We start from the raw sequence: 22,739 nt of genomic DNA on the forward strand, positions 1-22,739 counted from the left end.
CGTCACATGTGGTGGCCGGAACCCCCCCAGCCGTTCCTTCGTCGAATTCACCGGCCGTGCCGTTCTCAAGCCTGCCGACCGCTCCTCACTCTAGCCCACCGGCCTCCTCTCACTCAAGCACGCCGTGTGTGACGCTGTGTGTTTCGTTGTGAAAGCGAAACTACTTTGTTTGGCCTTCCAAAAGAGGACACGACTAGAAATCAGTGGTTAAGTTGTATTTACAACACTGTTCCAGAACAGTACAACCCAAATATTCAGATGTGTGCAGTGTTAACCTTGAAACGCATAAACACATTTCATTACACCAAATACACAAAATAATGTTCTTTTTAACAACATCATATGACCCCTTTAAACTTTCTATTCACTGCAAAGCCTGAGTTTCCAGAGTGACCGTTCCTCTGGCAAGAGTAGGTCGAGGTGTGTGTGTGTATGTGTGCATGTGTGTGTTAGTGGCTAATAGCTCATGCTGCTTTGTTGAACAAACCCCAGCAGGGCTCAAGAAAACACATTCCAGGAGTTAATGACCAAAATGAGGGTAAAATATTGCATATTTACCACACACTGGCATGCAGAGTGAGAGAGGGAGTGAAAAAAGAAGAGAGACAGACAGACAGAAGGAGGGAGAGAGAAAGCGATCAGGTTTATAAATCTGTGTGAGAGCAGGACAATAGCTCACTAGAGAGCTGACAAGCGCAAGAAGACATTCTTAAGACATTAAAGGGCAACAGAGCAGCAGTGTGTGTGTGTGAGTGTGTGTGTGTGTGTGTGTGAGGCCACGCTTTCTTTCTCACGGCTCCCTGAAGAGGGTTTCTGCTGCTTAGTTTGAGCTCTGCGCTCTCATGAACACACACACACACACACACACACACACTCAGGCAGTGTGTGTAGTTGACAGTCCCACCCTCACACAGCCAGACTCCATCACCTCATGAGGACCAGAAACTGATGACAGAAAGATGGAAAGAGAGACAGACAGATAGTCAGATAAAAGTGACAGAGCGAGCAAGAGTCTGAGGTCAGTAAGATTTCTTTTAAAATAAATTAATACTTTTATTAATCAAGGATGCATTAAATTGATCAAAAGTGACAAAAATTATAATGTTACAAAATAGTGCTATTTCAAAGCCTTTGAACTTCCTATCCATCAAAGAATCCCGGACAAAAATGTAAGCAGCACAATTGTTTCCAACATTGATAATATATTAATAAGAAATGTTTCTTGGGCAGCAAATCAGCATATTATTATGATTCTGAAGGGTTATGTGATACTTAAGACTGGAGTAATGATGCTGAAAATTCAGCTCTGCCATCACAGGAATAAATTGCATTTTAAAATATATTCAAACAGAATCCAGTTATTTGAAATAGTAATAATATTTCACAATATTACTGTTTTTACAGTAGGCTATTTTTGATCAAGTAAATACAGTCTAAACATAAGACACTTCTTTCAAAGATATAAAAAATTATAATCAACCAAAATAAAAGTGTGAAAGAAAAAGTGTGCTAATCTGAAACTCTTTAAGAATTTAAAGCTTTTATAAAATAGTTGAGAAACTCAGTTTGTCTACATAAACATCTATGAATTCAATGATCATATGAGATGCAAGAGAGAGAAAAAGACCATTCTTCATAGATTAAATTAATAACACATTTGTGACCCTGGAGCACAAAACCAGTCATAAGTCGCTGGGGTATATTTGTAGCAATAGCCAAAAATACATTGTATGGGTCAAAATTATCGATTTTTCTTTTATGCCAAAAATCATTAGGATAAAGATCATGTTCCATGAAGAGATTTTGTAAATTTCCTACTGTTAATATATTAAAACTTAATTTTTGATTAGTAATATGCATTGCAAAGAACTTCATTCGGACAACTTTAAAGGCGATTTTCTCAATATTTAGATTTTTTTTTGCACCATCAGATTCCAGATTTTCAAATAGATGTATCTTGGTCAAACATTGTCCTATCCTAACAAACCATACATCAATGGAAAGCTTATTTATGTAGCTTTCAGATGACATAAAATTGACGAAAATGACGAAAAATTGACCCTTATGACTGGTTTTGTGGTCCACGGACTCCACGGTCACATTTACATTTATTTCTGTTCATTTAGCAGAAGCTTTTATCTAAAGGGACTTGCAAATGAGTTGACCAGGCCAGCACAGGCTAGAAACAGTTATTTCCCTTATAGCTAACCAACTAGTACTTCATTAACCTTACTACATTATAAAACTTTAAGTTTGTAAATAGAACAAAGACTACTGAAGTACGTTTTCCAAGAAAATACTATTAAAATTTTTCTACTTCAAAATTTCACATCTAATTCAATTTGTTAATCACCATTTATGGGCAAATACTTGTAAAATTTACTTGTAATTTCTGAGTGAAAATTGTTCCAAAGTAAATCCTATACCAAGTTATTTATGTGTACATGCTGTTTACAGTCTACTCTGCTTATTAATATTAATTCAGCTGATGTGTAGTCCCTGGTATGCATATATCAATCACATGGCTCATTCAATCACTGTTTTATCTTCTTTATGGACTGTTGCTGATATTATGTCCAAAGTGAAGTCTGATGTGTTCAGATATGTGACGGCCAGCAGACAGGCAGTGAGTGTTCAGTGAACTCTTTACAGAGCTGTAGATGTCTCTACCCACTTCAAACAGTGTGTTCTGTTCTCCCTGAGGCCTCAGACAAGAGACAAGCCTTTGATACAGAATACCACTATACTGCGGTCACACGCACCTGATACCCTGCTAGAGAAGGGACTGTTGAGAAAAAAAAATAGAGGTCAAGTGATAAACCAGAGTAAATGATCAACACACGCACAGCTGACCCCAATCAGACAAATGACTGGAACAATTAACACTGCAAATGGTGTGTGTGAGTGTAAGCACTGTATGATATGGATAAAAGGCATAGTTAGTGTCTTCATTTATTCACCTCGTGTCATTCCAAACCTGTATGACAATGTCATTTCCCACTGATGCAATTTAATTAAATGCAATTAAATGCAAAAAATTACAAAAAAGCACTATAAATGTAATCTATATAACTTGTTCACTAGATTTCAAGAGAAGATACTTGCATTTAGGGACAGACCAAAATTTAAGTTGATATTCACAAAAAGCTTTGACTGCTCTGAAGTGCCTAATTTTCATGCTTATTATTTGAATATGTGCATAGCAAAAAATGTTTAATAATCACTGTTTCTCACACAAAGATATTCATGGACCACTTTAATGGTGGTTTTATGAGTATTTTTGGAGTTTTACACTTACGTTCGTTGTTTGGAAAGGTGCAGCTCACTAAATTACTCTTTTCATGTTCCATGGAAGAAAAAGAATAAGTCATACAGGTTTGGAACAGCATGAGAGTGAAACACTTACAACAGAATTTTCATATTTGTATGAGCTATTCATTTAATTGATCCACGTAAATCCACGTACTGGCAGTCCAAACAGGGCGGCCAGTACAATTAATACGTTTTCTGCAGTAAAGCAGACTTCTTCTGTACAGCAGGTGTTGGAGAACAGTAGTGCCGCAGGTCAACACAAGCCTGTTCTGATACTCTAAAAGTGAAAAGCACATTTACACTCATGAGTGTGATGACATGCTGTATGTGTGCTGAAAAACACACAAACACACACCCCGAGCACAGAGATGCTATTGTGTCTCCACACCCAAAAGCAGCTGTGCCGCTGGCCTGTCGTCCAGATTCCTGTCGGGGATATTTACGGGGAATTAGACGTATTTATTGAGTTTTAACGGGAGGGGTGGGCCACAGTGACCTGAACTACAGGCATCACACCAGGGCTGGGTTGTTTCATGTGTAGTTTAACATCCACAGAGGGAATGTAATATTTCATTCGACTAATATTATATATATATATATATATATGTGCAATCAGTATTTTTGTCTTAATTTCCAGTAAAACTGTCCATAAAAACAAGAACAGAAAATATAAAATAATACATTATTTATTTATAAATAATTATTTATTATTATTTTTGTTTTTAATAAAAAAATTATTATAAAATCACAAAACTTACTAAAATGTGTTAGATGTATGTTTTGAACAAGAAAACAATACAATAAAAAAAATTAAGATATGTGGAACTCTCAATATTACATGCAATTTTGCCTCTCAAATGCATTTAAGTACGTACTTAAAAATATTTTTAAATCAAATATTTTATTAGACACATACTTAGTAGATAGAACATATTTAGGAAATCTTTGGGGGGGGGGGGGAATACTGATTAAGATTAGTAAGAAAATACATATTAAGACCAGTTTGTTTATTGTTTATAGAACCAGAATTATTTGTGACATTTTATTGCTTCACCGAACATGCAGGATTTCAGAAGCATTTTAATGCATAAACCTGCAGTCTGCAGTAACAGAAACTATCTGAATTGCTAGTTTTCCAGACACCCATTTCCTGCATTTGGGCAATAAATTGCAAAGTTACAAACAACGAGTGCAGCCAGGAATGAGCTTAAACTGTGGGCTAAGGTGGAGACCAGCCTATCTGAGATGAATCTGGATTGAAGGTCTCCAGACATTCTGCTATGTTCACAAACAAATTAGTGTGGGTTGAACTCCTCAGCAGCTATCCTAAAATATCAATATGAGGAGAGCAACGTCAGGCCAAAGTCAGGGATGGTCAAAGTTGTAAGGGTGAAAGTTGTTACAACTGCTTAGGTCAAACCAGACTTTAATTCACTGTTTAATGCACTGTGATTAGAGTATCAGTGTCAACTGTTAACTACTGTAACTAGTTAATGAGTTACCAAAAATGCTACATTTATCACATAAGATGCATTGAATGGCAGTTTCATCTTTCTATCATGATTGCAACACAAGAGATGCAAATAATATGTTATTAATAATAGTTTCAAACAACACCAATAGTGCAAAAGAATGAACAGCAAAAAAATAAAGCAAAAGAGAAGGAAAGAACAAAAGAAAGAAAGAGCGAATGAAAGTTACAGAAAAGTGTGATAGAAAGAGGTGAAGAGCAAAAGAGTTGAATAGACAAAAAGAAATAAACAAATTAATGAGACAAAAAAGCAAACGAAATCGAGCAAAAGAGCTAAAACAAAAGAGAAAGAAAAAAGAGTGAAAGAAAAAGCCGAAGAGATAACAACTAGCCGAAGAATAGAAAGAAAGGAGTGTGAAAAACAGAGTGAAAAATAGTGAAAGAAATACCCAAAAAGAGGGAGAGAGAAAGCAAAACAGAGAGCAAAAAGCAAAAAAGAGAGTGAGCGGGGAAAAAAGAGCAAAAGAAAGAGCAAAAGAGCAAAAGAAAGAACGAAAGAAAAAGTGCAAAAGAAAGAAAGAGCGAAAGAAAGAGCAAAAGAAAGAAAGAAAGAAAGAAAAAGCAAAAGAAAGAGAGAAAGAGCAAAAGAAAAAGTGCAAAAGAAAGAAAGAGCGAAAGAAAGAGCAAAAGAGCAAAAGAGCGAAAGAAAGAGCAAAACAAAAAGTGCGAAAGAAAGAAAGAGCGAAAGAAAAAGTGTAAAAGAAAGAAAGAGCGAAAGAAAGAGAGCGAAAGAAAGAAAGAAAAGAAAAAGCAAAAGAAAGAGAGCAAAAGAAAGAAAGAGCGAAAGAAAGAAAAAGCAAAAGAAAGAAAAAGCAAAAGAAAGAAAGAAAGAAAGAAAGAAAGAAAGAAAGAAAGAAAGAAAGTGAAAAACAGAGTGAAATAGCGAAAGAAATAGCCAAAGAGAGGGAAAGAGAAAGCAAAACAGAGAGCAAAAAGCAAAAAAAAAAGAGTGAGCGAAAAAAAGAGCAAAAGAAAGAGCGAAAGAAAGAAAGAGCAAAAGAAAGAGCGAAAGAAAGAAAGAGCAAAAGAAAGAAAAAGAAAGAAAGAAAGAAAGAGAAAGAGAGCGAAAGAAAGAAAGAGCGAAAGAAAGAAAGAAAGAAAGAGTGAAAGAAAGAAAGAAAGAAAGAAAGAGTGTAAAAAACAGAGTGAAATAGCGAAAGAAATAGCCAGAGAGGGAAAGAGAAAGCAAAACAGAGAGCAAAAAGCACAAAAAAAAGAGTGAGCGAAAAAAAGAGCAAAAGAATGAGTGAAAGAAAGAGCGAAAGAAAGAAAGAAAGAAAGAGTGAAAGAAAGAAAGAAAGAAAGAAAGAGTGTAAAAAACAGAGTGAAATAGCGAAAGAAATAGCCAGAGAGGGAAAGAGAAAGCAAAACAGAGAGCAAAAAGCACAAAAAAAAGAGTGAGCGAAAAAAAGAGCAAAAGAATGAGTGAAAAACGAAAAAAAAAGAAAGAAAGAAAGAAAGAAAGAGCGAAAGAAAGAAAGAAAGAGAGCGAAAGAAAGAAAGAAAGAAAGAGCGAAAGAAAGAAAGAGAGCGAAAGAGCGAAAGAAAGAAAGAAAGAGTGTAAAAAACAGAGTGAAATAGCGAAAGAAATAGCCAGAGAGGGAAAGAGAAAGCAAAACAGAGAGCAAAAAGCAAAAAAAAAAAAGAGTGAGCGAAAAAAAGAGCAAAAGAAAGAGTGAAAGAAAGAAAGAAAGAGAGCAAAAGAAAGAAAGAAAGAAAGAAAGAGCGAAAGAAAAAGTGCAAAAGAAAGAAATAGCAAAAGAAAGAAAGAGCGAAAGAGTGAAAGAAAGAAAGAAAGGTCATATGGCAGAGTTGGGCAGACTGTTGACACACAGAGCTTCAGGGGATTGTGGGAAAATCATCTTTTATTCTGAAAGTCTTTCAGTGTCCGGCCTGTTATTAGCATGACAAAAACAGCACCTTGCCATCCAAACTGCCCTGTTTTCTGAAGCTCTGCTCCGTTCTGCTCTCTCGTTCTCTCTGTGACACTCTCTCAGTTTCTTTAACCACATATTTCCCCATTCAAACCTCCAAAGTACACAGGATCAATATTTCCATTCCAGCAGATTCCTGGTGGTTTTTAGCATTCATAATTGGAATAGGAAATCAAATATTTCTGTTGAGAAATTCTCTTACTATCTGGGAAAAAGAAATTCATAACTTTATCAGGGTGAAACTGGGGTGAATATGAGAGAGAAAGAGACAACATAATTTTATGTTTTTCCCTTATCAGTAATTTTCAATAAATGATTTCACTTCTCTGTTAGTTTAAAGGCAAGCTGGAAATAAGCGCTCTGATGGCTATCAGATATTAAGCGCTGAGACTGTAACACAGCAGATTCCTGGTGGTTTTTAGCATTCATAATTGGAATAGGAAATCAAATATTTCTGTTGAGAAATTCTCTTACTATCTGGGAAAAAGAAATTCATAACTTTATCAGGGTGAAACTGGGGTGAATATGAGAGAGAAAGAGACAACATAATTTTATGTTTTTCCCTTATCAGTAATTTTCAATAAATGATTTCACTTCTCTGTTAGTTTAAAGGCAAGCTGGAAATAAGCGCTCTGATGGCTATCAGATATTAAAAATATCAGTAATGGAACAGGAACAGTCAAAGCCAGAACAGTGAAATTGACTTTTTTTAATAAAATAATACCATGTTCTACATGATATTTCTTGTATGTATATTTCCTATGCAAGAAAAAACTTTAATTGACAGTATTTTGTCATCTCGAAAAATCTTGAAACAATTAAATGACAAAAAAAAGTCTTAACAAGCAGAGGGTCAAAAAGAAAGCGCAAAAGAGTGAAAGAATAGTGAAAGAAATATAAGGTGAAAGAAAAAATAGAGCAAAAGGAATTAAATTCAAGAAAAAAAAAACATTTTATTAGTAGTGGTAGTAGTACCAATAATAATAATTATTATTATTTATTATAATTATTATTATAGTGTTGTTGTTATAAATTAATATATGAATGTATTTATTTATTTATTTTCACGTATTATTTTCAAACATTTCGGGTTTATTATTATTGAATTAAATTGATTCTTTATCTTAATGGATAGAAGAGAATAACATACTAATACATAAACTGGAACCACTTCTACACAACAATTAAAAATCAATTTGTAGCTCTTGATCACTTTAATGAACCGGATTATTTTCATTATAGTTCAAACTGAATACAAATTTCATATAATAGTGTTGATGACGCATGAGTTGTTGTGTGTATACAGTATGTGTGTGTTTTAGGCCATGATGTTCTCCCCAATGTTTACTGATGCCACCAGTTCACAAGGCAGTCAGATGACTCTGTTAGGTCAGTCTGCACAGACTCAGTCTACAGCCCCTGCCAGTTCTTTACTTCCCATCAGAATCAGCCTTACTTGCACATGTGATATGTATAAACTCCCTTTCTCCACAGCCAAAGCTGTTCAACTCATCTCAGAGTCTGTACTGGATGCCGTTAATTAGGTAGAAGTTTCATCTGTTAGTTAATTTCGAAGAACATCAGAATCACTTTGATGAGCTGTTTAATTCACATCTGAAAAAGAGCCATCTGCCCTTGTTTTCTGCCACTCCGTTAATGCATGACTGCTCCATCAGATCTATCAGAATGAGAACAGAACATCACAAACAACAACAGGAAAAAGTTTCTGAACACATCAGCACATTTCTTCAACACTGCCTGATGTGATTAGCGCTGGAAAAGTTGTGATTTCTTTTATCATACAAGTTCAATGCATGCAAAAGCAAGAAAATTAATCACATACTGTAAACAATGTTATTAAAAAAGATGCTCTGATTTGTAATAGCTGGTCAGATATTACAAATATCAGTTGCAATTGAACAGCAGCTGAATTTTAGTAAAATAATACCATTTTCTATGCTACGTGATATTTCCTATATGTCTATTTCCTATTCAAGAATTTATTATTATTATTATTTACTACTACTATTCATAACAGAAAAATCTTTGAAAAATAACAAAAAATACTACAGTAATATTTCATTATTATTATTCACATTAATATATAGTAATAAAAAAAAGTGAATATGTACTAATCAGCACATTTCTTCGGACTCCTTCCAGCAGGCCAACAACACTGTCTGATGCGATTAATGTTGGAAAAGCTTTTCTTTAATTGTAAAAGTTTGCAAAAACAGGATAATTAATCATATAACGTAAACAATTTACCACTTGTGGTCACTGACAGCAATCACTACGGTAGCATCTTCCATGAATCACCTACACTGAAATCACCCCATATATCCCTTACAAAAAAATGATGATGGTATTTCAATGAATGCCGTGGTGTTACCATCATACCATGCTCAAAACTGCGGTATTCCCTGAGACACAGCTGATGGATATTCATCTGAGCTCAAACAACACTCACATTGTGCAAAACAGTGAACTCGTGCATCATGGAGCAAAATTCAGCCAAGCAGAACCAGAAGATAATAACCCTGCTTCTGTTTACAAGTTTTAAGATCATCACACTCATCGAATTGACTTCTAATTTGGTAGATAAAAAGGATTATGTGAACATAATCTCCCAAATCAGAGTTTAGTCACTATGGTTGAATCTTTGAAATCACATACGGTAACACTTTAGTATATGGGACCAATTTTCACTATTACTAGTTGCTTATGACCATGCCTATTATTAACATATTGGCTGTTTATTAGTTAAAGCACATATTCTTCATGACCATATTCTACATCTCTAATCCTGCCTAATAACTAAACTTAACAACTACCTTACTAACTATTAGCAAATTAGGAGTTAATTGAGGCAAAGTCATAGTTATTGGTTTGTTAATGGTGAGAATTGGATCCTTAAAATAAAGTGTGATCTAACATATTTATCCATTAATCAATTAGTAATCCATTTTAAGCAATTACTAGAGATTTTTTTTTTCTTTTTAAAGTGATAGTTCACCCAAAAATGCATTTACTCATCCTCATGCCATTCCAAACCAGTGTTGTTTGAGTATCATTGAGATTGAGGTTTTTTCATATTTGAATTTTAAAAAGTTTTAGAAATTCTGTAGTGTTTTTTTTTTTATATATATATGTCTATATATATTTTATTTATTTTTATTTTTGTTGTAGTTTTAGTAATGTTATAACATCACACTCTAAAAAATGCTAGGTTAAATACAACCCAGTGCTGGGTAAAATAGGGACAAAACCAGCAACTGGGCTGTTTTGACCCAGCGGTTGGGTTACTACCCAGAAGGTTGGGTTAAACATTTAACCCAACCGCTGGGTCAAAACAACCCAATTGCTGGGTTTGTCCCTATTTTACCCAGCACTGGGTTGTATTTAACCCAGCATTTTTTAGAGTGCAAGAAGTCATCTTGGCAAATAGCAGAATTTTTTCTCTTTTTTTTGCTATAAAACATAAAAGTAACAATGTTTTTTCTATGATTTTCAGATTCCAAACCTGTATGAATTCCTTATAGAATAAAGAAGATATGTTAAGACTTCCTTATAAAATAAAGAAGATATGTTCAAATACTTTTGTGTTTCACAGTAGAAAGGAACAAAGAGGTTAGTAAATGAGCATATTTTAGGTGAACTATCCCTTTAAGATGTAATAGATGTAGTGTCACCAAATCATGATATTTCTTACCGTGTTGAAGAGCTCGAGTTTGTTTTTGACATCCATAAGCACAGGGTCAGCACCTCTGACTCTTACTTCTGGATTCTGACTTTGAGCACGAACTCCATTGCCCACCACTCTTGCAGTATAACTGAGAGAAAGAGAGGGAGAAAGATAAAAACATTAAGAGACCAGCTGTTATTTGCACCATGAAGCCCCATCAGAATTAACTATTGGTTGAGGTCCCTTGGAAGTTTAAATCATCAATCTACTGTTTGGCTTGCTTTACCATGACATAGATGGCATTCTGACCTGACAGCTTAGAGGATCAATACGGCCTGGACTTCTAGATCCCCTGCCAGAAATGAGACATTATAAAGTCTAATTGTTGGTGTGTGTGCTGTGGGAAGGGAGGATATATTTGAAAGTATTGATGAGACAGTGGTTGAGAAAACACTGCTTTAGAATAATAATAGAGAAGATAGCCTGTAACTGAGGGTTAGAAATGAGGCTAATTAAGAGTCTTGTAGAAACCATAGAGAAATGTGACTGAACTGCTTACATACCACAAGAACAGGGATGAGAGATCTATTATTAGCAGAGAATATTTGCTAATTGCCAAATGAGAAAGACGAAAAGAAGTCTGACAGTTCGGAGTGAACGTGAGGTGCAATAAACAAAATGATTTAGTCGGAGGAAAAGTGAATAGTACAGAGAGTAAGAAAACATAGTGGAGATAACCGGAAAGGTTTGAGAATACCTTATTAAGGTGAGACCAAAGGGAGGATTGAAGAGATAAAGATATAAGAAGAGAAAGTCAGATAGAAAGACAAAGGGGAAGAAAGCATGACCCAAGGAGAATGAGGAGAAAAAGGAAGCAGAGTTGAAACTGGGGTGCTGGAGCCGACAAAGGGATGAGAATAAGGCAGAGTATGCTTTTTGAGGTACTTCATGGCTGAAGGTTTGTGTAAAGATTGCTCTTGAAGGTCTTTGTTGAGGTTTGTTGTTCGAGTGAGTGAGTGAGTGAGTGAATGAATGAATGAATGAATGAATGAATGGATGAGTGAATGAGTGAATGAATGAATGAATGAATGAATGAATGGATGAGTGAATGAATGGATGAGTGAATGAATGAATGAATGAATGAATGAATGAATGAATGTGAGTGAGTGAGTGAGTGAGTGAGTGAGTGAGTGAGTGAGTGAATGAATGAATGAATGAATGAATGAATGAATGAATGGATGAGTGAATGAATGAATGAATGAATGAATGAATGAATGAATGGATGAGTGAATGAATGGATGAGTGAATGAATGAATGAATGAATGTGAGTGAGTGAGTGAGTGAGTGAGAGAGAGAGAGAGAGAAAGAAAGAAAGAAAGAAAGAAAGAAAGAAAGAAAGAAAGAAAGAAAGAAAGATTGACTTGGCAGTTAACTGAAATAAGGTGAAGTACTAAATTTACTAAAACTGAAATAAAAATTAAATCAAGCTAAAAAGAAACTTACTGTTATAAACAGCACAAAACAAAACTTATTATTATTAATTACTATAATAGTATATAAACAATAGTAAAACAACACTTGTTGAGGTCTGTTGTTTTGGGGGGTTTTAAATGAAGTCTGCTGTTCCTGCAGATTGGTGGTGAGGTTAGAATTGGTACCGTTACATAAAACTAGAACAATTGAAATGTAATTTTGGTAATTCAAATAAAGTTGAAATAAATATGAATATTAGAAGAAAATCCTGAAAAATCGCATTAATAATTAACTAAAAAATGTTTAAGTTGAAGCATGAAAATGACTAAAACTAAATACATTAATGCTAAAAATAAATATAAAAATACTAAATTAATAAAAATAAAAGCACATAAAATTACTAAAACAAATTAAAATGAAAACAGAAAATATAAAAATAAAAGCTCATTCAAAAAAGCAACAGTAACTATATAAATAATACTAAACTAAATACTAACAATGGTTGAGGTACACTATTCCTGAGGATTTCCATTGAAGTACATTCATTGTTCTTGAGATTTTGCGTTAAAGAATGTTGTTCTTCAGGGTTTGCATTGGTGAAAGTTGTTCTTGAGGGTTTGTACTGGGTCTGCAGTACATTGTTCTTGAGGGTTTGTGTTAAAAAAATATGTTCTTCATGGTTTGCATTGGTGAATGTTGTTCTTGAGGGTTTGTACTTTGCGGTACATTGTTCCTGTGTTGAAGAACGTTGTTCTTGAGGGTATCTTTTTATTAACAACGATCCTGAGTGTTTGTGTTGAGGTGTGTTGAAGTACATGTAGACTCGGCGTGATCAGTTTAAAGGTAAACTGAGGCTGAATTTGTATGTTGTTAATTGGCGAGCTGTGTTTGGAGACCAGACTGAGGGAGCAGATACATTTATTCCTGGCACCTCTGGGTTCAGGAGCAGCAGCTACTGCACTAATGAAGTGTCCATTCAGGACTGAGTTACTGCAATGGACAAGCCACGGGGTGAAAGGAGGAGCAGAACAGAGAAGAGTTATTAGGACAAAAGTGGAGAAGAAAAATCAAGTGATAAAATAAAGAATCATCATCAGTTCATGAAGGAAAGTTAACAGCTTCCCTAAAGTCCTAAACACCTGCACACACACACACACACACCATCTAATTATAAGAGCAGTATACCTCTTTCTCTCTCTTATCATGCTTTTCCAAAAAAATTGCCAGTATTATTTCTGAAAGCCTGAATTTTCAACCCACACACTAAAAATACATTATTCATCGCCCAATTTTAAGATGTGATGAGAACACAAACAGAAGAAATACTGTATGTATATGGGGTTGTGCGTGTGACTGTGAACGTTAAAGGAATTTTGTGTGGGTGCTCTTTTTTAATATTGGATTAGAGAGATATGATTAAAATGATTTCTAATGCATGAAATTAACCCATGTTATGATCTACCAACCACACAAACTAACACTAAAGAGCCTTTCCCAAGACCGCAATAGATATAGATTCATAGAATTCATGAATCATGAACCCTACAACTTATACTTCCACTATGTGTGTATGAGCCATAGCATTGACCATTGGCTGGATAAATAATGTTGCAACACTTTTCAGTTTACATTTTGCACAGTGAAAGATTCTGAAGATTCGATTTTGTGTGTTTGTTTTTTTGTTTTTTTGGTCCAACCTTTAAGTGTGATGCTTCAATCTTTGAGCTGAGTTGAGAATTGAGTTGCAAAATAAGCTTCTCAAAGTTTTCCAATAAATCAGTTTCAATGCTATAAACATGTTGCAATCAAAAATCTATTTGATTTCTACATGCATTTATTTTATCAAATTCAGCGGGATCTAATATCACACCTCTCAGGCTCATGTCTCATTTGATTATTGTCTTTTACAGCTATACCTGTACTTCGATACGATACCATCTTGTGAAGGACAGACTGATGTACCAGCTCTCACTAAAGATATCTGAAAGACTAGAAGAGTTGCCTCATACTCCCAACTGAATTTCTCCAAACATATGCACAGGCACATACACAGGCAAGCTTTAATATGATGTCTCAAAGAGAAAGGCTCACACTCTCTTTCTCTTAATGATGGTGTAATAAGAAAGCCTATAATCCCTGGGTGTGACCCAGAGGAGAGAGTTAGAAGAGCAAGAATCCTAGAATCATCCTTACTGAACCACTCTATTGATTCAACAGCTAGTATTTGCTCTACTCTGGACATCCTTTATTGCAGGTTCATTCTGCATTACTGTAATCTGCTCTCTCTCTCAGAAAGATAAGTATGAAGAGCAGTGTTGGGGAAAGTTACTTTTAAAAGTAATGCATTACAATATTGCGTTACTCCCTAAAAAAGTAACTAATCACGTTACTTAGTTACTTTCTATGGAAAGTAATGTGTTGCATTACGTTTGCGCTACTTTCGTGTTACTTTTTAAATATGAGCAGAGCTTGATTGTTTTTAATATAAGAAGTTCTATTTATAGCAAATGTAAAAGCCCTTTCACACCAAAAAGTGTAATGAATAAACCTCTGGCTAAAGGAAAAGTAAATTCACGTCTGCACAGTAGAACGCAGGAGAAGAAACACTCTTCAGCAATAAAAAAAACAATGAAGCACAATTGTTAGTTTATCTAAAGTCATTTTCACTTATTAGTATGGTTGAACTGGATCATCAAAGGTCAGCAGCAAAGACATTGGTTAATACAATGGGATTAGATACATTTGTGTTATTTAACATTAATTATTGTATGTTTGCGTCATATTCTGAGTTTGTATTTCACTGTTTTAATTCATTTTGATGAATACTAAATCAGTTTTTTGTAAGTGGGATGAATTAATGCACATTCACATTTCGTCTAGAACTACAGTAACATCATGTTCACACAGCACACACAACTCCTCTGCACTTCCGATTTCTCCCAATATGGGGACAGGAGACTTGTCAGTCAATAAATGGGAAAACAAAGTAACTAACGTTACTTTTTTGAAAAAGTAACTCAGATATTTTCTTGTAAATTAAAAAAGTAATGCGTTACTTTACTGGTTACTTGAAAAAAGTAATCTGATTACGTAACTCACGTTACTTGTAATGCGTTACCCCCAACACTGATGAAGAGATAGTGTTAATAGAGGCCAGCCACTGTTCAGCAGCCTTTTTCACATTTGTTTTCTCCAAAGAGAGTTTTAAAAATCTTCAATAAAGTGTTAGATGTGATCGAAATAACCAATTGCAACATTCCATTTCATTTGACGCTAAAAAGTGTTTGAGAATTATAGAAAACGAAAAAAATTGTATTTCATGTTTTTATATAATATACATAAAAAATATATATAGTAAACAAAAAAAAGATAAATAAATGCACTTAAATGAAAATACACTTTGGTGACTGCAAGATTAATTTAAATTAAAATAAATCTATTTTAGCTTCATGGTACATAAAATGTGAAAGCTTTAACCTAGCTGCATTAAACATGAACATGCTGCTGGATGGTTATAAAGCTAGGCAGCCCTAAGAGAGTAAATGTTGTTAAACATTTCAATTATAGTTAATGCATTTAAATTGTCAGCCCTGAAATACTAAAAACTAAATAAACAGATGATAAAAAAAATTCAACTGAATCAAAGCTAGAAAATGCCAAAGAAACTAATAACAACAAAACAAAATGAAAATGGATGAGAACTAAACAAATGGAAAGTAAATTTGAAAATCAAAACTACACCAACTCCATGAACACAATCTAATAAACATAAACAGCTCAGACAGCCTTATATACAGAATAAACATGCTCAACGATGCAAATAAAAAACAACTTTGAATAAAACTGCAAAAAGTAAACACATTAAAAGCAACTCTGACAGGATGCAGTCTGGTTCCCAGCATGAAGCAACTCAGCATTGCAAACATCCTATAATCACTGCGTTCCCAGAGTTTTATGGAAACAGAGATGATTCCAAAAGCTTTGAAAATTAATGATGGTTGAGCATGAAGTGCACATGTAGGCCTAAATGCTTCTGGTCATAAGAAAATTAAAAAAAATGTGAAACATGCAAAACAGAAGCTAACAATTTTGGGAATTGTGTTAAAGATTCACTGATTCAAAAATGTTATTATGATGCCATAGAAGAACATTCTATTTGGTCTTAAGAAAACCAGGATAATTCAAATTTTGTTTTAACAGATTCCAGGAACCAATTTTCTGACCTGGAGAACCTATAACGTAACATCAGGAACCTTTTTTTAATCACCAAAAAACTAAACGACCAACTCGGTTATCTTATCGTGAATAGCTGCAAAGACCCATTAAAAACCCATTAAGAGTGTAGAACTTCATCTTCTCACATTTTAAAGCAAAATAAAAACTAAAGACAAAGTATATGTGTGAGAGAGGGAAGAAAAAAAAAGAATCAAGATCTTAGATTGCAAACAGCAGAGCTGCTCTGTAATTAATGGGGCGGCAGAGAGTGAATGAGAACCACTAGAATGTACAAATCTGATCTGGATAAATTAGAGGTTTGGAGCGCGATAAACTGGCAGAGAGAGCCATGACACAGACATGGAAATTACAAGCTCGGAGTTCTCTAACTTTCTCAGAATACGCCGCTCTGCTGCCTGTGGAATGGACAGCTCTATTGTCCTCCATACATCTTTCTCAGAACAGAGACACAATGGCAGCCTGCCTGCACGAGGACAAACCAGACAGAAAACAGCAATCAGACACCGCTGAGGAAGAGCTGCTTTGAAAGGATTTGTGCTTGACAGAGGGTGTCATTCATCTGAAGTGAGATGTCAAAGCCAAGTCCTGAGACCAGAATAAAGAATCAAAATTCATCCAACTTTTCTCATTTTCTAACTGAAATGTAACCAACTGTCCACCCATCTATCCATCTAATCATCTATACCTCTATCTAGCAACTATCTATACATCTATCCATTCATTTGTCCATCTATCATCAAACTAAACCATCTATCCAACCAACCAAACATTTATCTATCCATTCATCTGTCCATCTATTATCTACTGTATCTATATCTAACCATCTAACCATCTATCCATCTATCTATATATCCATCCACCCACCTACCTACCTGCCTACCTACCTACCTACCTACCTACCATCCACCTATCTATCTATCATCCTTCCATCCATCCACCTATCCATCTATCTATCTATCTATCCTTCCATCCATCCACCTATCCATCTATCTATCTATCTATCCTTCCATCCATCCACCTATCCATCTATCTATCTATCTATTCTTCCATCCATCCATTCATCTTTTTATATATCTATCTATCTATCTATCTATCTATCTATCTATCTATCTATCCATCCATACTTCGTTTGATTAGTGCTGGGCAACGGTTTTAATTTTTTAATCGTGATTAATCGCATGATTTTCTGCGATTAATCGCGTTATGCACACAATTCAATAATGAATTCAAAAGTAGTGTATTGTGCACTTTTTTCAATTAAAAGTACTGCTATATGAACAAAAGTGCGATAAGTTAACATTTGGTTTGCAAACACTTTAAACAAATAAGGTGCTTTTTATTATAGCAGTATTCCTTTTACGTACAGTAGTAGCAGTTAAAATGTTCTTGCAAATCTCAACTTAAACATTAATGTAATCAAATTAAATATAAAACTAAAGCTATTTGCCACTGCCAGGGCATTAGCGTTTATATAGAAAATATTTTATAGTTTGTTATAGAAAAACAAGTTATGCTCAGAGTCCAGAGCCTCGATCATAACATTATAACAGTCACCTTCCGAGTAGAGACCTGCACTTTCACGGTACCCAACACTTGATGGGCGAGTGCGTGTGCGGGCAGGTAGAGACTCGTGTGCGGGATGCGGGAGAATAAGGGTGTACTCACACTAGGCAAACTTAACCGTGCCCGAGTGTGTTTGACCCCCAAAGTCCTGTTCATTTGAATAGTGTGATCGCTCCAAGCCGCCCTCGGGCGCGGTTCATTTAGCCGGCCTTGGCTCGGTTGGAAGAGGTGGGCCAGAGCGCGGTTCAGTTGGTACGCATGTAGTGTGTGTGTGGAACCTCTGATACCTGCAGCACGATTGCGTATATATATATATAAATATATATATATTTTGTGAGAGGGCCGTGTGTCACCGCATCCCAAACGACTCAAAACAATAAACCACAAAGTTAACAAAACGATGCATTCTACTGTGCTGAGCGAGAGTGCTTCTTTGCTGTCTTCACATGCTATCGGAAACTTCCTATTCCCCACTTATGAAATCGTGATTACGACCACGTTTAGAGCCAGTGAGCAACGGGCTTTCATAATAATAATAATAATAATAATAATAAAAAAACTGCGTTAATGCGCGATCCTTGGATCCTTCCATCTATCCATCCATCTATCGATACGTCTGTCTAACCAACTATCTATCTATCTATCTTTGTATCTATCATCAATCTATATCTCTCCATCTCTTATCTATCTACAGTATATCTAACCATTTTCCATACCATATTTTTGTTTCAAGAAAATGTACATACATAGCTTCTTAGCCTAAGGTTTAACTGAAAAAGCATCTAGCCAATATGGCGAGACAGGTAGTTTTACAAAAGTACTGAACTATACAGGAACTCCAAAAACTCAGATGCATATACGATCATTAGAACAATTATTGTTACCAAGAATCCCAATTAAAAGACTTGACGCCTCAGTTTTGTTTTAGCCGGCGACATGCACTGATCTCAGGCTGTGGCACAAAGTTAGCTGGCAGTCTGCTAATGACTCTATCATTGTGTTATTTAATGTGCCCGTCTGGTTCCTGGAAGGTTGTTTGGATCCAATCTTTTGTGCCTTGCTCAGGTTCACAGAGAAAACTAAAAGGCATTTGATGAGTTCACCTCTGGACCACCAGTCTCTGATGAAGAAAACCAGGTAAGGTAACCCAGCAGGATCAGGAAATGTTTGAATTAAAACGTGTCCATTTAAATCCATAAATAACACTTTAGACACAAGAGACAGACCTGCATGCGGTGCCAAATACACATCTGCGCTGAGAACAGACGGGAGACGTGCCAAATAAAATGAGACATACAATGCTTAAAATAGACAGAGATGTGAAAAGAAGGAATCCTATAGAGATGGAAAGATCAGGCAGTGTGAGAGGATGCGCAAATGGTGGAGACAAACCCCAGAACAGAGCTCGAGCCAAGCCGGCTGCCCCGAGGGATGATGGGAAAGCAGAATGTGGCTGCCAGAGGCAGGGACAGACGCCCATTTGGCCAACAGCTGCATCATGTGTGTGTGTGCCTTGTTCCTCAAGAGAAAAGGATATGGCACTGAGGTCAGTCCAACACACACACACGAGTCAAAGCGTCAATGTTTCCGCATTGAACAGCAGCAGATATGCGTGTTGTGTGATATTGAGTGCAATATAAATAACTCTCTCCATTAATGTTATGCAAAAGGGTGAACACACATACACACACACACACACCGAGCATGATGGGATAAAAAAGAAAGAGAAAGGGTGACTGAAGGGTGGAGAGTGTATCTGAGGTAAGATATGGCTGATTCGGTCTGTTATTATCTGTGTTAGGGCTCGTTACAAGTCGCCCTCACAGACCAGGCAAGGTGTGGAAGAAGCACACCTCTTATTCGGTTGGCCAGTGCAATGAAACACACACACACACAGGGATAGTTCTGCAACTGATCTCTATTGAGGCAATTATAATTACTACACCCTACTCCTAAATTACAGGAAACAATAAATTATTTACAGCCTTTGTGAGTCAAATTTCTTTATGTAATTTCTAATCACTATCATTGTGGGGGCATTTCTTCCAGTGGAAACAGATCATTCAGCAATAATTCAGCAAAACGAACAGATGTGCTGTGGTTTCGGGACGTGGCAGCGGGAATTCATCAAATGACGAGGAACAGCATTATAATCATGCACAAATCTAGCTACAAGCATCAAGAGTTAAGACACTGTGAGAAGTTAAAAATAGTTCAACTTTAATAATACATTCACCCAGAAATGGAAATTCTGTCATGATTTACAAACCGTCATGTCGTTCCAAACCTGCATGTGGAACACACAAGATGATATTTTGAAGAATGTTTCAGTTGTTGTTGTCCATATAAAGAAAGTCATTAGAGTCCAAAACAACACTGGATCCCACTGGCTTTCACTGTATGGACAAAAACCCCAGAGACATTTTTCAAAATATCTTAATTTCGTGGATGTGTTTGTGCCATCAACTAGTTTGCATAGTTAATCAGGTCCCAAAACAATGCAGACGGCATTATAAAATGCACGTACACTACCATTTAAAAGTTTGGGGTCAACAAGGAGACATTAAATTAATCAAAAGTGACAGTAATGACTTTTACAAAAGATTTCGGTAACACTTTCTATGAAGCCCATATTTATAATACATTATAAGAGTACTCTTAAGGCATTATAATGAATGCATAATGCATTATAAAAACCCTTATAATATGTTATATCATCTTATGAATATTCATAAGATGATATAACATATTATAAGGGTTTTTATAATGCATTATGCATTCATTATAATGCCTTAAGAGTACTCTTATAATGTATTATAAGTCTCATATCTTGCCATCTTTCTTATGCTACTTTACTTAAAGCCATCAAAGACCACTTCTAAGTATAGTAATAATAATAATATTTTTTTCTCAAACAGTCATAAGATCAGATATCAGATCAGATGAATGTGTAATAAGACATATTTGCTTTGAACTATTTTTAATGTAATATCAGTTTGATTATTTTGATGGTTCCCCAACAGACAAACATTCTACTAACCCTAACCTTAACCTAAGCCTACTAATACTCTAATGAGAGTTAGTTGACATGTAGTTGCAAAGTTGCTTATAGACTAGGGGGGTCATGAAAATAAAAAGTAGCCTAACATATAAACATTGCATTTTTTTTTTCAGTTGAAATTATTAACTAGCTCACATCAAAATTAATATTAGCCTCACAGGGAACACTCAAATAACACTCCACACCTAACCACTTACAAGATGTAGTAAGATACTGTGCCGATCTTAAATAAGCAATGTCAAGATATATAGTCCATTATAAATGTAAAAATAGATTTTATATGGTGTTCATTGTGTGGTATAAATAATCATAATCTTAAAACGTATAACCACAAATGCGTAAGCATTATAATCTATTATAATTGTTGTTATGATTATTTATAAGATGATATAACATATCATGAGGTATTTTATAATGAATTATGCATTCATTATAATGCCTTAAGAATACCCTAATATGTTATAAATATGGGCTTCATAGAAAGTGTTACCAAGATTTCTATTTCAAATAAATGCTCTAAATCTAAATAAAAAAAAATCTCTTTTGAACCTTCTATTCATTAAAGAATCCTGAAAAAAGATATTAAATAAATATTGTGCATAAAAACTATTTTTAACTTTGATAATATTAAGAAATGATTGCTGAAAACAAAATCAGCATTTAAAAATGATTTCTGAAGGATCATGTGACACTGATATGATGCTGAAAATTCAGCTTTAACATCAAGAAATACACGATATTTTAAAATGTATTAAAATAATAGAAAACAGTTATTTTAAATTGTAATGCACAATATGCCAATACACCATTTCGCAATATGCCTATTTTGACTGTATTTTTATCCAATAAATGCAGCCTTGGTGAGCATAAGATACTTCTTTCAAAAACAACGCAAAACAAACAAAAAAATCTGAACGATAGTGCACACATTAGTGAAGATCATTCTTTGTGAATTCACCCTAAATAAACAAGAAACCCTCTGTAAACTATAAAGTAGACAAACAAGTAAACGAGGGAGTGAGAGTGCAGGAAGAGGGAAAATTCCTGCAGATTCCTGGATGAGCCCGTTATAGCTCTAAATTAACTAAAGGAAGTGGCTGTTTATGGGAACATTTACTGGTAAATCTGCCCCCAGTCACTTAAACATGGTCACCAGCTCTGCCTGGTCACTGTTAAAGCCTCTTCCCTGAAGCATAAAGCGGCGGTTTGGCGAGAAACCAACTCACACACACACACACACACACACACACACACACTCTCTCTCTCTAAAGCCTGTCCGATTGTGTGTGACCCTGCGAATGTGGCATTCATTGGTCAGTGGTGACGCCCCATGCAGAGAACTTCCTGTTCTTTGAAGTCGTCCAGGTGTTTTTAACATCTCTTACACTTTCACTGTTTCCCTCATAATGCTGCACAGGTCAGAGGCATACAACATTCAATGAGCTCCAGATAACACTGTAATGAGGGTGAGTGTGTGTGGAGGTGAAAATCCACTGAGATGTGTTCTCAATTATTTCGGAATTTCGGAAGCGAAACCCGGACCTCCCGTTTGCGGGCTGACACACACCATCACACACACACAAACACACATATACTGTACACACACTAATCATTTAGATGCAGCGGATGATGTCACTGCCTGAGATTGCATCTCTCCCGTTCTATCTATAGTCATTCTGAGGCACTATTTACAGCACTGGATTTAAAACACATTCCTGAGAATGCACGGACAACGCTAGGGGACATTTAAACTCGGGACTCTACAGCAAGAGATGGACAGAATTGATGCATTGAAGAGATCAAAAGTCATAGCAAAAACATTTATATTGTTACAAAAGATGTAATATTTTCCATTGAAATTTTTCTTGAGCAGCAAATGAGCTTATTAGGATGATTTCTGAAGGACATTGAAAACTGGATTAAGATTTGCCATCACAGGATTAA

General features: G+C 35.3%; 1 protein-coding gene across 1 annotated transcript in view; it reads right to left on the reverse strand.

Annotated features, from left to right (window-relative positions):
• LOC107600089 (glypican-5-like) overlaps positions 1–22,739 on the reverse strand; it is a 123,379-nt gene that overhangs the window by 31,882 nt on the left and 68,758 nt on the right. The window contains exon 7 of the mRNA XM_016291879.1: positions 10,490–10,610. Within this exon, the coding sequence (XP_016147365.1) occupies positions 10,490–10,610 (121 nt within the window). The remainder of the gene's footprint in view (positions 1–10,489; positions 10,611–22,739) is intronic.

Source organism: Sinocyclocheilus grahami, unplaced genomic scaffold (assembly GCF_001515645.1).
Source record: "Sinocyclocheilus grahami isolate Dianchi unplaced genomic scaffold, SAMN03320097.WGS_v1.1 scaffold277.1, whole genome shotgun sequence".
NCBI classification, from domain to species: domain Eukaryota; kingdom Metazoa; phylum Chordata; class Actinopteri; order Cypriniformes; family Cyprinidae; genus Sinocyclocheilus; species Sinocyclocheilus grahami.